This window comes from Chiloscyllium plagiosum, unplaced genomic scaffold (assembly GCF_037043375.1).
Source record: "Chiloscyllium plagiosum isolate Xiang-an unplaced genomic scaffold, Cpla_swu_hap1 HiC_scaffold_12, whole genome shotgun sequence".
NCBI classification, from domain to species: Eukaryota; Metazoa; Chordata; class Chondrichthyes; order Orectolobiformes; family Hemiscylliidae; genus Chiloscyllium; species Chiloscyllium plagiosum.
Window position 1 is genome coordinate 93,974,667 of NW_028270150.1, and position 16,884 is coordinate 93,991,550.

Genomic DNA, 16,884 nt, shown 5'->3' on the forward strand with positions numbered 1-16,884 from the left:
CTTGCCCAGTGCACACGCTGTGGGGTGTAACCTGTACATCTCTGTCCACATTTCTGTTCACCCTGTGATCTGTATATCCCTGCTTACTGTGATCTATCTGTACTGCTCATAAATGAAGCTTTTCACTTCTTCTAATCAATCAATCAAACAATTAATGTGTCTCTTTTCAGCCTGAACCACAGCCTTTCAACATGTCTCTCTGCTGTCAGTGCCTCAGACAACATGTTACTGAAGCGGTCCTTACTTTAAACTAAGGGAGGCAGAGTACCCCAACTGACTGGCTGCAGGAACAGCAATTATCTCTCCAGCCTTTTTTGAACAGGAGTGTATTATTTATAACTATCCATTTCTTTCGAACCACTTCAATATCTCCAGATAATTGAAAGATTATGGTCAATGCCTGAATCTCTCCTTCTCTCAGTAACTCATGTCCATACAGTCCGCGTTTGCTCCAGGTCCTATTCCATTGTGGGAATAGTGTACTGGATTGAAAGGGTTAACTGAACATGTTTGTTCAGTGACTGTACTTGATGTCAAACTCCATGGAATTTAATAGTGTCCCAGGAGGGTTTCCCTTTTCTATTAATAACAAATTCCTTACAATGTACAAGGATATAGCATCAGTGACAGCATCACCTCCAGCATCACCCCCAGCAGTAACAGGGACCGGCAGCTCCAGAGACTGGGAGCACGGGAGAAGAGAGATTCAAATCTGAGAACAATAGATTGGAATTTTACAACCATGGGTTGGAATCTGAACACAGAAGATCGGAATTTTACAACAATGGGCAGGAGTTTCTCAGCAACAATTGATTATATTTTTGCAAATTACCACTTGATGTCATTAACAAATCAGATCCATTATATACTCCGGGTTATTCAACACATTTACTATCCCACCCTTGTTATTGTTGGTGTTCCTGGTAAGTCTCTAGCTCTTAATTAACTCTTAGAACTATCTTTAACTGCATCACTTTCCCTGCCAGTTGCTCTGTCCTCCTTGCTGCTTTTGCTGTTATTCCTGCTAAGTGTCAAAGTCTACCCATGAGATCTGTAAATCATATTTCACCGTAGTAATGCTCTTATCATTTCAATTTGGAAAGATCAAAGCCATTATCTTTCGTTCCTACTATAAGCTTTAATGCCTATCCACCGATTCCAATCCTATCCTTGGCCAAGTCATGTGGACCAGTGAGATTGTTCAGAATCTTACAGACCCATTTGACCCGAATTGGGTCACCCTTGTGTTGGTTCCTGGCACTGACTCGGGTGGCCACTGTTCCCAACATGTATCTCATTACAAGAAGCTTTTCAGTCAACTCACTTTCCCAGTTCCCCATCCTGACCAACATTTCCTGATCCCCATCCTCCTCCACCCCTCGACATCAGGGTGAAACAAATACAATCTCTCAGAACTGGCTGCCACAGGAATGGAGCTGTCTGAAAACCAGAGACTTATAGAATGTGCCTTGCATTGTTTCTTCAAAGTTTCCCTCAATTGCAATGAACCTACCCGGACAATGAATGGTGCTGGATGTGATATTTATTCCACTGCCTGTGTGTCAATCTATTCCCGTGCTGCAAGTGACCCTTGACCCCTCTTCTGTCAAAACTGCCAAAATGTGACCAAACCCCTGCCTTCCAAAATCTAAAACCAGTCAATGGTCTTGGTGCCATGACTGCTGGCTATGAGAGAATGTTCCTGTATTTGTACTGGAGAAGGTCTACTCCAACACAATTTATTCAATGACCTGCTCAACCCCTCCAGCCATACACCTCCCTCCACACCACCCCCATGTAGTTAACTACACCAAGGAGTCAGCACAGTTACTGGTAGGGCACTGGGTAGAAATCTTGAAAAGAGACACCAGTGGGTGCAGATACATGGTACCATGAGAGTGGCATCACAGGTAGACAGGGTGGTATAGAAGGTGTTTTTCACACTTACCCAAAGCTGGAGGGCATAGTTTTAAGGTGAGCGGGGAACGATGTAAAATCGACCTGAGGGGCAACTTTTCCACACAGAGGGTGGTGCGTGTATGAGACGAGCTGCCAGAAGAAGTGGTAGAGGCGACTACAATGACAGCATTCAAAACAAACTTGGACAGATACGTGGATGGGAAAGGTCAGAGGAATATGGGGCAGATACATGAACAGAGGACTAGTTCAGAGGACTAGTTCAGAGGAGGAAATCTGGTTTGCATAGACAATTTGGATCAAAAGACCTTTTTCCATGCTCTATAATTCTCCAATTCTATGGCCCAGAGCTGAGGATGCAGGGCAGGAGAACTGGCAGGAGAAAACAGAGACCATCCCTCAGTGTAGACCCCACTGCAGGCCCAATCAGTTTCATCTCCAATGGCAACAGTGCACTGGTTTAAACTGTTTCCCCCTTACTAAGCCCTCTGTGCAGAAACTAACATCAGTGAGAATGCAGAGACCATCCAATGATGCAGCAATGATACAGTCCAAATCACCTTCAGCTGCTTCATCACTGACCATCCCTCCATCCTGGGGTTAGAATTCAGGATGTTTGTTGATTGTTGTACAACATTGTGTATCATTCCCCATTTGCTGGTCACAGGAAATCTCAACATCCACACATAGCACTGCCTGACCAATATTCAGTCCTGGGCTGACTAGTGCCACTTAACTCCAAAAAGTGTGAATATAACCATTTCACTTGTTATTAATTGCTTTACCATCACTGAATCTCCCACTCCCAATCTCCTGGGGGATTACAATTGACCACAGACTGATGTGGACCAGCTCTGGAAATGACAGTGTTACAAGACCACATTAGAGGTTGGTACGTTTGTGGTACATACCTCATGTCTGTATGACCCAAAGCATGTCCACCATCTACAAAGGGCAAGGCGGGTATGTGATGCAATGCTCTGTACTTTCCGAAATGAGTTTAGCTCCAAAATACATCAGAAACTTGACATCATCCAGTGTATAGCAAGTCCTTTGATTGGCATCACATCCACAAACATTCTCTGCTTTAACATCAATGCACGGTGGCTGCAATCTGAGGCTTGTGGAAGATGCACTGCAGCAATGTTTTAAAGGCCCTTTCACAACATCTTCCAAAACTGTGACCTCCACCATCTCGAAGCAATCAGCCATCAGCTGCACAGCGAAATTATCTTGGGGCCATATTGCTGTTCCTTCACTATCACAGAGTCAATACGGTGGAACTTCCTCCCTAACATCTTTGTGGGTATACCTACATTACATGGACCTGAAGAAGGCAGCTTGGCAGCGTCTGAGCGGGGGCAATCAGAGATGGGCATCGAATGTTGACCTAACCAGCATCGCCCATATTTTATGAATGATAAAAGATGGTAATCAAGGACTACTGTTCTTTCATTACACAAAATCCCTAAGTAAATATGAGAGTGAACAATATACACAGATATATGATGACATAAATCCATCTGCATTGGATGAGGATCAGGAGCAGGATATGTGTGATGATATGCTCGATGGTCACTTGATATTAGTGAATGAGGTTCTTCCGCACTAAGTTTGAATGACTCTGTAAAGATGAAGAGCAGGAACCTGATCATTTCCTCCACTCTAATACAGGGTCACTGACCTCAGTTCTGCTTCAAAAACTGAAACATACCTCTCATGGTCTTGGTGATTTCCCCTGCATTCCCTTGTTTTCAATATAAATAATTTGTCAACACAGAGTCAATCTTCACAGAATATCTTATAAACTGCTATTCCTCATTTTCTGTATCATACAACATATGATTTTTTACTTAGTGATTGATTTAGTAGGATGGTAATTTTTGAGTCCAGCAGATTACTCAAACATAGGTATGAATACTTCAATACGTTTTCAGAAAGAAGGACACATTTGCAAATCTGACAAAGTACTCTGTGAAATTGTCAACTTTTCTACCAGCTTGATTAACTTCCATATTTATTTTTCTTCCTCACAGTTAACATCATCACAATTATACTTTTGTTGCAAGGAAAGTGTGGTCTTTCAAAATGTATTCCTCAATACCTGGTGGCGATGTCAACAGCAGACATACTGGTTATTATACGCGATCTGCTGTTGAGACACATTCCAATTGTTTACAAGAGAGAGTTTCGTTTCCTACGGGCTATCCCCATCTGTAATATCCACGCTGTCTTCATTTATGCAGCCACCGACTGTTCTGTCTGGTTTCCCGTCACTTTTACCTTTGATCGATATGTGGCCATTTGCTGCCCAAATCTGCAAATTAAATTTTGTACCGAGAAGACAGCAGCTGTGGTTCTGGGAACAGTGACTGTGCTGAGTGGTTTGAAGAACATTTTCTGGTACTTTATGTTCACATCTCAGTATTTGCTCAGGAATCATCCCTGGTTTTGTTCAGTACCAGCTGATATTCTCTCATCTCCAGCCTGGGGAACAATCGAGTGCCTTCATTATATCCTGACCCCAGCAGTGCCATTTGTTCTGATTCTGCTGCTCAATTCTTTAAGTGTCAGGTACATTTTAGTGGCCAGCAGAACCCGCAGGAGACTTCGGGCTCACAGCAGTGGGGAGAATCCCAGTGACCCAGAAATGGGGTCTCGAAGGAAGTCCATCATTTTATTGTTTGTTAACTCAGGGAATTTCATCCTGTTATGGTCAGTGTTTGTGGTAAACTCTCTCTGGAGACGAATGTTTTCAATGGGGTATAGGGCAATATATCTACATTATTTTGTTCGAGAAATAGGATACATTCTCCAGCTCCTAAGTTGCTGCACAAACACCTGTATATATGTCGTGACCCAGACTAAGTTCAGGAAACAGCTGAAGAACATGGTAAAATACCCTTTTACCCAAATGGAGAAATTCATTAAATGGTGAGATGGATTGGAGAATTCAGGGATTAGGAATGTGTTCTGTCTCAGAGTCCATCCAATCTACTTTCTATGGGGTCAGTGATGCAGACACAGTGAGGGGAGTCTGCACTCTCCAATCTTTGTGAGACAGACTAAGTATGTACAGTTGGCAGCCCTGGTGCTCCACGACAGACACAGAGTAAATGGTCTGTTCTCCCACAGTCAATGATGTCGACAAAATGGGGTCAATCTGCTGTTCCCAAGGTGTGTGATACAGATGCAGTAGGGACAATCTGCCCTCTCTAGGGTATGTGTCAAAGACACAGTGAGTTTGGTCTGCCCTCACTGGGATTCATGTGAACAAACCAATCTGAATGAGGAGTAGGAGAAAGTGAGGACCACAGATGTTGGAGAGTCAGAGTTGAAAAGGCAGTGCGGCAGCAGATCAAGTAGCGCCCGTGAAACAGGAGAGTCGGCATTATGGGCATAAGTACTTCATCATTCCTCATGAACTTCCTTGGAGTTTCTGATGGACCTGGGCAGAGCAGTTACCACAACAAACCGTGATGTACCCAGTTAGAGTGCTTTCTACGGTGCAACTTCAAACCTCGGTGAGTGTTGTTTTGAATGGGCTGAATTTCCTCAGACTCCTGAGGAAGAAGAGGCACTGTTGTGAATTCCATGAGTCCACTTGACACTTCCAAGCAGTGCTTTATAAACCTCCATGCCGTCTTCTATACAGCACCATGCAGTCTGCTATACACCTCCATGCAGTCCTCTATACAGCACCATACAGTCTGGTATGCACCACCATGCAGTCCTCTATACAGCACCATACAGTCTGGTATGCATCACTGTGCAGTCTGCTATAGCCCTCCACGCAGTCCTCTGAATATCTCCATGCAGTCTGCCATATACCTCCATGCAGTCCTGTACACACCTCCATGCAGTCCTGTATACAAGTCCATGCAGTTCTCTATACACCTATATACAGTCCTCTATACACCTCCTTACAGTTGTTTGTACCCCTCTATGCAGTCCTCTATATACCTATGTGCAGGTCTCCATATAACTCCATATAACTCCATTCTGCTATACATCTCCATAAAGTCTTCCGTACTGTCCTCTGTACCACTCCAATCGGTGCTCTGTACCCCTCCATACAGTCCTCTAAACACCATCATGCAGTCCTCTGTACACCTCCAAGCTGTCCTCTCCACCCCTCCATGCAGTCCTCTCTACCCCTCTATGCAGTGGGGGGAAGGGAGGTGATGCTGGCTGTTATTATCATGAGACTAACAATCCAGAAACTGAGTCAATGCTCTGGGGACCCAGGAGTGAATCTGAAGAAGTGGTCCCCCGGGGAGAGGTCTCTCGGTTCCACTATCGGTCAATAAACACACCTGTCAACGAAACTTTGTCAATCGCACAAGCAATCACATATTGTCTGATACAGCACTGGGTTGGCAGACTCTGATTCACCCAGAAGTATGAACACTTCTTGGCAATCAAAAATATCCAACAACTTAGAGAGTTTGCATTAGGTTTATACACACTGTTCATAGTCAGACACGGAGCATGATCGCATAGTAACAATCAATGAATGCATGATATCACTTCATTGATAGTTGCTTCAACCAATGATTTTGATTTATAAAGAAGTTAAATCATAAATCAGCTTGCAGGGTGCAGCGAGCCATTCCCATTCCAAAGGCTTGCAGTGTGTGGTTAATATTTCCTCATTTTATCTGTCTACTTCTCATTCTAATGGTTAATGATTATTGGTTTATATAGGTTAGCTGCAGTTGGTGATATAGATACAGTGAACCATTTTGTCTAATCTAACTTAGCAATGCAGAAGCCATTTTGTGCAGCTCCTTCAGCCATTTTGTCCTACCTCCCGGAGACCCATATCCTCAAATCCTGCCATGACAGATGGTGGAATTTGACTTCAATTCAAAAAAAGAGTATCTGGAATTAAGATTCACTGATGACCATGGCAAAATACATCTGGCTCACTGATGCCTGACAGAGTAGGAAATCTGCTGTCCTCACCTGGTCTGGCCTACATGTGACTCCAGACCCACAGCAGTGTGATTGATTCTCAATTGCCCACTGTACTGACCTGGCCAGCCACTCAGTTGTACCAGACATTACAAAGTCTGAAAGAAATGAATTGAATTGATTTGAATTGAATTTATTGTCACGCGTACTGAGGCACAGTGAAAAGCTTTGACTTGTGAGCAATACAGGCAGATCACAGAGTTAAGTTGCATAGATAAGTAAATAATAGGTAAACATTGGCAAAAAACAATACATATATAGAGGCAAATGTTTAGAGTTTGTGAGTCCTTTCAGTATTCTAATAACAGTAGAGTAGAAACTGTTGTGAAACCGGCTGGTGCGTGTGTTCAGGTTTCTGTACCTTCTCCCCTTGGTCGAGGTTGTCAGAAAACTTTGCCAGGGTGGGATGGATCTTTGAGAATGCTGGCGGCCTTTCCTTGACAGTGGGCCTGGTAGATGGATTCTATAGATGAGAGGTTGGCCTTTATGATTGTCTGGGCCGAGTTCACCACTCTCTGTAACCGTCTCTGATCTTGAATGGTACAGTTGCCATACCAGGTCGAGATACATACAGACAGAATGCTCTCGATGGTGCATCTAAAAAAGATGGCAAGGGTATTCATCGTCATGCCAAATTTCCTCAGCTGCCTGAGGAAGAAGAGATGTTGTTGGACCTTTGTAACCAGTGTGTCCACATGAAGAGTCCATGAAAGCTTGTTGTGGATGACCACTCCCAGGAGCTTGACACTCTCCACTCGTTCCCCTCTGTGATGTTAATGTGTAGGGGGGCATGAGTAGCACCCCACCGAAGGTCAATAATGCGTTCCTTGGTTTTGCCGGCATTGAGAGCTGGGTTGTTCTCAATGCACCATTTTCCAGATCTTCCACCTCCCATCTGTAGTCTGTTTCATTGTCATCTGAGATTCGACCGACTATGGTGGTGTCATCAGTGAACTTGTAAAAGGCATTAGTGTGGTATTTGGTGAGGCAGTCATGGGTATACAGTGAGTACAGTAGGGGGCTGAATACGCACCTCTGGGGGGCTCTAGTGTTGAGTGTTAGTGAGGATGAAATATTGACCACAATCTTCACTGATTGTGGCCTGTGGGTCAGGAAACTGAGGATCCAGTTGTAGAGAGTGGGGCTTAGTCTGCGATAACTATGTTTAGTAATCACAAGAGGATAATAGTGTTGAATGCTGAACTGTAGCCAATGAGTAGGATCCTTATGTAGCTGTTCTTGGTGTCAAGACATTTTGGGAGGAGTGAAGGGCAAGTGATATGGTACCTGATGTGGAACTATTGGTCCAATAGGCAAATTGGAGTGGGTGAAGAGCAGTGGGAAGGCTGGAGTTGATTACTGCCATGACCAGCCTTTCAAAGTACTTCATGACTACCGAAGTTAGGGCCACTGGGCGGTAGTCATTGAGACACACTGCATGAGTCTTCTTAGGCACAGGAATTATGTTGGCCTCTTGAAACAGGCAGGGCCAGAGGCCTGCTGCAGAGAGAGGTTGAAGATGTCTGAGAAGACCTCTGCCTGTTGTTCTGCACATGCTCTGAGTGCATGGCCTGGTACTCCGTCTTGTCCTGCCTTGGATTCAACCGACGGAAAACTGATCTGACCTCTGAAGCAGTGACTGTTGGGATAGGTTCATCAGGACTTGTCGGAATCGGTGTTACCTCTCAAAGTGAGCAGAGAAGGTGTTGAGACAATCTGGGAGGGATACGTCATCGCCTGCTACCTTGCACTGTCTCTTTTTAGAACCTGTGATGTCATTCAGTCCTTGCCATAGTCGCTGGGTATCTGTCTGGGTTTCTAGTTTGGAGAGGCATTGGTCCTTGACTGTCTTAATGACTCTGTGAAGGTCATACTTGGATTCCTTATATTTGAGTGTGTCTCCTGATCTGAAGGCCTCGTGTCTGGTTTTTATCAGGTTATATATATCCTGATTCATCCAGGGTTTCCTGTTGGGGAACACCCGGATTGACTTCCTCGGTTTGCAGTCCTCCCCACCCTTGCTGATAAAGTCTGTGACAGTGGTGGCGTACTCATCCAAGGTACCTGCAGACTGTTTGAACATGGCCCAATCAGCCAATTCTAGACAGCACTGGAGTTGATCCTCTGCCTCCTCCGACCAGCACTGGATTTGAATCCGCGAGGGGGGTCTCCTGCTTGAGCTTTTGCCTGTAAACCAGGAGAAGAAACATGCATTGTGGTCGGAGTTCCTGGAAGTGAGGGCGGGGGATGGAGCGGTAAGCATCCTTCACAGTGGTGTAGCCGTGGTCTAAAATATTCTGGCCCCTGGTGGGGCAGGTACTGTTCTGGTGGTACTTGGTCAATACCTTCCTTAGATTGGCTTGATTGAAGTGGCCAGTCACAATAAACAGGGCCTCGGAGTGTTCCGTCTCCAGGGTGTTATGGTGGAGTACAGCACATCCAGAGCTTCCTCAACCTTTACTTGTGGTGGTATGTACACAGCAGTTAGTATAACAGTGGTAAATTCCCGTGGGAGATAGAAGGGGTGGCATTTGACGGTGAGGAATTCAAGGTTTGGGGAACAATGGCTGCACAGGGTTGCAATGCCCATGTACCACAAGTTGTTGAATCCAAAGCAAACCCCTACAGAATTGCCTTACCTGAGGACAATGCACAGTCCATACGATGGATAGAAAAACCATCAGCCTGAAGTGCGCAGTCGGGAATGGATGGGATGAGCCCGATTTCTGTGAAGCAGAGGGTGCAGCTTCCTGCCGTTCACACTGGAAGCTGAGCCATGATCTGAAACTGGACGGATCACCTGGCACTGACCTAGGCACCGAAAAATGCAGAAACAGCCCTGTCGATCCTGCATTCCCTGTTTGCTTTCTATCATCTTTTCTTGTCCTTCTTGCCCTTACTGTAAAGATTTTGATCTGATTGAAACTGATATAACTTCTGACCATTGCTATCATGTCATTGCAAGCCTTAGCTCAATTACAAGAACACACCAAGTTGACAGAGCTCATCGAAAGGGACTTTCAATTGGATTAGCTCCACAACCACATGAGTATAATGAGTGCTTTCACAAGTTTCACAGACTTGATTACGTTTCCCACAGTAAAGACAAAGTGGTGATACTGAGCTGAGGGCAGTGGTCAGTTGTCACATTCACAATGGAACACCTGTCCTCAAGCTGCAGTCCTCAACCTTGTCCCTTAACTGCAGCCTATCGCTGCCTTTCCCTCGGGATATATGTTTAGTGTCTTACAAACCATTACTTTATACACAGTTTGCCACTTGGTTCTGTGTTATATTGTTTAAGCTCTGTACCTACTCAATCAGTTGATTAATTTGTTCCAGTACAAAACTGAAACCACTGACTAACATAGGGATCTAAACAGGTAAATCTCAAAGAGTAGAAAAAATAAACCCAGATAATTACCACCCCTTCGGTCTGATCGGAATTAACAGCAACATGATGGAAGGTGTCATCAAGAGAGCTACCGAGCTGCACTCCCTCAGCAATAACTTGTTCACTGGTGTCCAGCTCTGCAGGGTTGCTCAGCACCAGACCTCATAACAACTAATATCCAAACAAGGACAAAAGAGCTGGACTCCTGAGTTGAGAGAGTCTGCACTTGACATCAAAGCAGGAAGTGACCAAGTCTGACCTGAAGGAAATCTAAAATAATGAGAAATGGGATGAACCTCTCATTGTTTGGAATCATTCCTGGCACATTGGAGGATGGGTGTGATTGTTGGAAGTCAGCCACCTCAGCTCCAGGACATCTCTGCAGGAGTTCCTCAGGGAAGTGTCCTCGGCCCAGTTATCTTCAGCTACTTCATCATGGACAATCCCTCCATCATAAGGTCAGAATTCAGGATGTTTGTTGATTGTTCACAAAGTTTTTCCCATTCCTGACTTGTCAGACACTATGCTGGTATATAGCAACACTTGGGCAGTATTCAGACCTGAACTAAAAGTAGCATGTGTGCCACACAAGTGTCAGGTATCTCCGAAAAGAGAGAATCCAACCATTTCTCTTGACATTGATTGGTCTTACAGTTACTGAATCCCGCACTGTCTACATCCTGGGCCACGGTTGAATGGGGTTACCATTGACCACAGACTAGCTGGACCACTTATATAAATCCCATTGTTACAAGATCATGTCAGAGATTGGTAATTCTGTGATACATTTCTTATCTCTCGCCTCCCCAAAATCTGTTCAATATCTGCAAAGGGCAAGTCAGGAGTGTGATGGAATATTCCTCACTTGCCTGGGTAAGCTCTGCTGCAACAACAGTCAAGAAACTTGATAATATCCAGAATAAAGTGCTCTTGTCTGGCACCACATCCACAAATATTCACAGCTTCCACCAAAAAAGCACCCAGCAGCAAAGTGTGGCACGTGGAAGATGTACTGCAGCAACTTTGCGACAGCCTTGTCACAGCATCTTCCAAAACAGAATCTCAGTGTTTCTGCTATACTCTCTATGGAAATGCACATATCGGATGGGATACAGGGACCTATATCTACATTATTTTGTAGGAGATATCGGATTCATTCGCCAGCTCCTAAGTTGCTGCACAAACACTTGTATATATGTCGTGACCCAGAATAAGTTCAGGAAACAGCTGGAGAACATGGTAAAATACCCTTTTCCCCGAATGGTGAAATTCATTAAATAATGAGGTGGATTGAAGGATTTAGGGATTAGAAATGTGTTCTGTCTCAGAATCCATCCAATCCACTCTCCGTGGGGTCAGTGGTACAGACACAGTGAGGGGAGTCTGCACTCTCCAATCTTTGTGATACAGACTGAATATGTTCAGTTGGCAGTCCTGGTGCTCTACAGAGTAAATGGTCTGTTCTCCCACAGTCAATGATATAGACACAATGGGATCAGTCTGCTCTAGCCAATGTGTGTGATATAGATGCAGTCGGGACAATCTGCACTCTCTAAGGTGTGTGACAAAGATACAGTGAGGTTTGTCTGCCCTTCATGGGATACATGTGAAGACACAAGTATGAATGAGGAGTAGGTCAGTTAGCCTTTTGAGTCTGATCTGGGATTTGATCAGTTCATGGTTGATCTTGCTGCAACCTTAATACTTGTTTCCACATCCTTTCCAACCCCACTAACTTCCCTTGTTCGTGACGAGTTCATGTTAATCTTCCAGACAAGTCATTAATGAGCCTGCCTCCATTGTTATCTGGAAGATCCTTCCACAAGCTATTGTACAGTGAGGTGAATCACATGTTGTATGTGCTGCCACAAATACTTTGTCAGTTTTAAAAGGGAATTTACAGAGTTTGGATGAGTTCAATGTGTTTGAAGTCAACTAATTAAAAGACTTTTGGACTAACTGCTTCAAACTGTGATGTTCAAGTGTTTCAGGTTCAGCAGAAATATTCATTAGGTAAGATAGGTCCTTGGAAATAGTGAATAATATCTGATTGTATTAAGTTTCATGAAGTAAAGCTGACTCATCTGACAACAAAACTCGATTGAAAGAACATGCAAAAGTCACAAATGTTATAAGACCATAAAATAGAGGAGCAGAAATGAGGCCAGTCAGCCCAATGAGTCTGCTCTGCCATTCAATCATGGCGGATATGTTTCTCAAACCCATTCTCCCACTTTCTCCCCATAACCCTTGACCCCCTTGAAAATCAAGAACCTATCTATGTCAGTTCTAAATATACTCAATGACCTGGCCTCCACAGCCTTCTGTGGCAATGAATTCCATAGATTCACCACTCTCTGGCTGAAGAAGTTTCTCCTTATCTCCATTTTGAAACATCTTCCCTTTACTCAAAGCTGTGCCCTTGGGTCCCAGTCTCTCCTCCCAATGGAAACAACTTCCCAACCTCCACTCAGTCCATGCCATTCAGTATTCTGTATGTTTCTCTTAGATCACCCCTCATCCTTCTAAACTCCATCAAGTATAGACCAGACTCCTCAAACATTCCTCAGATGTTAACCTCTTCATTCCTGGGATCATTGTCCTGATCCTCCTCTGAATATGCTCCAGGGCCAGTACGTCATTCCTCAGATGGGGGGGGGGGGGGGGGGTGGGGGTGGGTCCCAAAACTGCACACTGTACTCTGAATGTTGTCTGACCAGAGTCTTATAGAGCCTAAGAAGTACAGTGGCTGCTTTTGTATTCAAGTCCTCTCAAGATAAATGCCATCATCGCATTTTCCTTCCGAGCTATTGACTCAACCTGCAAATTTAACTTGAGAGAATCCTAGGCTAGAGTTTCTTTGCACTTCAGTTTTATGATTTTTCGCCCCATTTAGGAAATAATCTATGTCTCTATTATTCCTACCAAAGTTATGACCTCACACTTTCCCACGTTGTACTCCATCTGCCAATTCTTTGCCTACACTTCTTACCTGTCCAAAACCTTCTGCAGCCTCCCGGTTCCTCAATACTCCCTGTCCTTCTAACCACCTTTGTATCATCTGCAGCTGAGCCAGAGTACCCGCGATTCCTTCATTGAGACAATTAATGTAGAAAGTGAAAAGTTATGGTCCCAACACTGAGCCTTGCGAATAACAAATTCTCACCAGCTGCCATCCTGAGAAGGACCCTTTCACTTCCACTCTCAGCTTTCTGGCAGACAGCCAGACTTCTAACCATGCTAGCACCTGGCCTCTAACATCATGGGTCCTTATCTTATTCAGTAGCATCCAATGAGACACCTTGTCAAAGGCCTTCTTGAAGTCCAGGTAGACAATATCCATTGGCTCACCTTTGTCTAACTTGTTTGTTACTTCCTCAAAGAATTCTAACAGATTTGTCAGGCATGACTTCCCCTTGATGAAACCATGCTGACATTGCTGCACTATCTCTTCAGCTATGTCCCTTAGAACTCTGGGGAGTAGTCCATCTGGTCCAGATCATTTATTCACGTTCAGACCATTCAGTTTTTCTAGCACCTTCTCCTTGGCGATGGGCACCATACTGAGCTCTGCCCCCTCACGCTCTTGTATTTTTGGGATATTACTGTTGTCTTCCACTGTGAAGACTGAGGTAAAGCAATTACTCAGTTCCTTAGCCATTTCCTTGTTCCCCACTACTATCTCTCCAGTGTCATTTCCCAGCAGCCCAATGTCCACGTTTGCCTCGTTTTTGCTCTTTATATATCTAAAGAAACTCATACAGTCTTCATTTATATTACCGGCTAACTTGCCCTCATATTTAAGTTTCTCCCTCCTTATTTCTTCTTTTGTTGACCTCTGTTGGTCTTTGTAAGCTTCCCAATCCACTGCCCTTCCCCACATTATATGATTCCTTTTTTTTTTCATGCTATCCCTGACTTCCCTAGTCAGCCATGGTCGCCTCATTCTCCCTGTACCATGTTTCTTTTTCCTCGGGATGAATCTCTGCTGTGTCTCCTGAATATCATTATCTCTGATTTTATCTTCTCCCTCTCAAATTGCAGAGTAAATTCAATCACATTATGATCACTGCCTCCTCAGGGTTCCTTCACCTTAAGCTCCCTCATCAAGTCTGCCTCATTGAACAGCACTAAATCCAATATTGCCTGCTCCCTCGTGGGCTCCACCGCAAGCTGCTCCAAAAAACCATCTCGGAGACATTCCACAAATTCCTTTCCTTGCAATCCACTGCCAACCTGATTTTGCCAGTCCACCTGCATATTGAATTCCCCCATGATCACTGTAGCTTTGCCGTTCCTACACATCTTTTCTATCTCCTGGTGTATCTCGTGTCCCAGTTCCTGAATACTGTTTGGAGGCCTGGACATATCTCCAACACTATTTTTTTAACCTTTGCGTTTCCCCAATTCTACACCATCTGACCCTCCTTTGTTTCTTACTATTGATTTAGTTTCATTTCTAACTGATATGGCAAACCCACCCCCTCTGCACACCTGCCTATCTTTTCAATAGGAGGGAAATGCTTGAATATTCAACTCCTAATCCTGATCCCCTTGCAGTCATTCGTTTGCCTAGTTATCTTCATCATAAATACAAGACAGGCATCAAACTGGCTCTGAAACCTAACTCCTGGATACAAAATCACTTCCTTCCTTGAGACAACACAGCTCAAGTGCTCACATGGACAAAAGCCCCTGCCTCCTGTCTTTGAAAGTTGCTAAACCCAAAAAGGCATCCCTTTGATCGAGGAAAACCCAACCTGGGCCAGGAGCATACTCCAACTTTCCTCAGGATATTGGGAGCACTCAAAATGCACTAGACTCCTTGTTTTGTAGTTCGATTCTCCCCCTGCTTAATGTTTGTTCACACGCATTGTTTGACCTCAACTTTCTCATAATGTGTTCATGGTTAATTTAATTGGATTTCCCATCGGCATAACTTGCCTTTTTTTGCACTGTCTGTTGTTCTATCTCAGGACGACAGGCCTCTATTCATTGGTGTATCCGTGGCTTTAAGTGGCAAGGGCAGTTTTATCTGATAAAAGACTGGAGACATCTTCTCTCTCCTACAATAACAGTGTTAATTATAGGCCAGTGAGCCTTACTTTGTTTGTGGGTAAGGTATTGGAAATTGTTATAAAACATAGGATGTATAATCATCTGGAAAGGAATAATATGATGAGAGACAGCAAACATGGTTTTGTGAAGGGTTGGCCATGCCTCACTAACCTTATTGAATTATTTGAGAAGGTGACAAAACAGGTGAATGAAGGTAAGGTGGTTGATGTGGTGTAACTGGACATCAGTAAGACGTTTGATAAGGTTCCACATGGTAGGCTATTGCTCAAAACATGGAGTTTGGGGATTGAAGGTGATTTAGCGGGTTGGATCAGAAATTGACGAGCTGAAGGAAGACAGAGGGTGGTGATTGTTGGGAAGTGCTCATCCTGGAGCTCAAGAGGGTGGTGGTTGATGGGAAATGTTCATCCTGGAGCTCAGTTCCCAGTGGTGTGCCACAATGATCTGTTTTGGGGCCACTGCAGTTTGTCATGTTTATAAATGATCTGGAGGTGGGCGTAGAAGGATGGGTTAGTAAATTTGCAGATGACACTAAGATCGGCAGATTTGTGGATAACGTCGAAGGATGTTGTGGGTTACACAGGGACATACATAGGATGCAGAGCTGGGCTGAGAAGTGGCAAATGGAGTTTAATGCAGAAAAGTGTGGGGTAGTTCACTTCGGAAGAAGTGACAGGATTGCAGAATACTGGGGTAATGGTAAAGTTCTTGGCAGTGTAGATGAACAGAGAAATCCTGGTGTCTAGGTCCATCAATCCCTGAAAGTTGTCACTTTCAGAGTTGTTAAGAAGGCAGACGTTGTGTTGTCGTTTATTGGTTGGGGGATTGAGCTTTGGAGTCATGAGGTCATGCTTCAGCTGTACAAGACACTGGTAAGGCTGCACCTGGAGTATTACATGCAGGTCTGGTCATCGCATTATAGGAAGGATGTGGAAGCTTTGGAAAGGGTTCCGAAGGGATTTACTAAGATGTTGCCTGGTATGGAGCGAAGATCTGAAGAGCAAAGGCTGAGGGACTTGAGGTTGTTTTCATTAGAGAGAATAAGGTTGAGAGATGACTTAATCGAGACATATAAGATAATCAGAGGGATAGACAGGGAGGACAGTGAGAGCTTTTGTCATCAGACAGTGAAGGTTAATATGAGGGGACATAGCATTAAATTGAGGGGTGACAGATTTAGGACAGATGTCAGAGGTAGTTTCTTTACTCAGAGAGTAGTAGGGGCGTGGAATTCACTGCCTGCAACAGGAGTAGACTCACCGATGTTAAGGGCACTTAAATGTTCATGGGATATACATAGGGATAATAATGGAACAGTGTAAGTTAGATGGGCATCAGATTAATTTCGCAGGCCGGCGCAACATTGAGGGCCGAAGGGCCTGTACTGTGCTGTAACATTCTACGTTCTATGTTCTATGAAAGTGGCCACCAGGTTGATAGGGCTGTTAAGAAGGCATATGGTGTGTTAGCTTTTATTGGTAAAAGGATTGAGTTTTGGAGCCATGAGGTCATGTTGC

General features: G+C 44.3%; 1 protein-coding gene across 1 annotated transcript; it reads left to right on the forward strand.

The window, feature by feature from the left end:
* The first annotated feature begins 742 nt into the window (after window positions 1-742).
* Window positions 743-4,855, forward strand: LOC148148583 (putative G protein-coupled receptor 139). Its single transcript, XM_087992323.1, has 2 exons — window positions 743-923; window positions 3,954-4,855. Exons 1-2 carry the CDS (start codon window positions 743-745, stop codon window positions 4,853-4,855), a joined length of 1,083 nt encoding a protein of 360 aa, XP_087848449.1.
* Window positions 4,856-16,884: the final 12,029 nt, after the last annotated feature.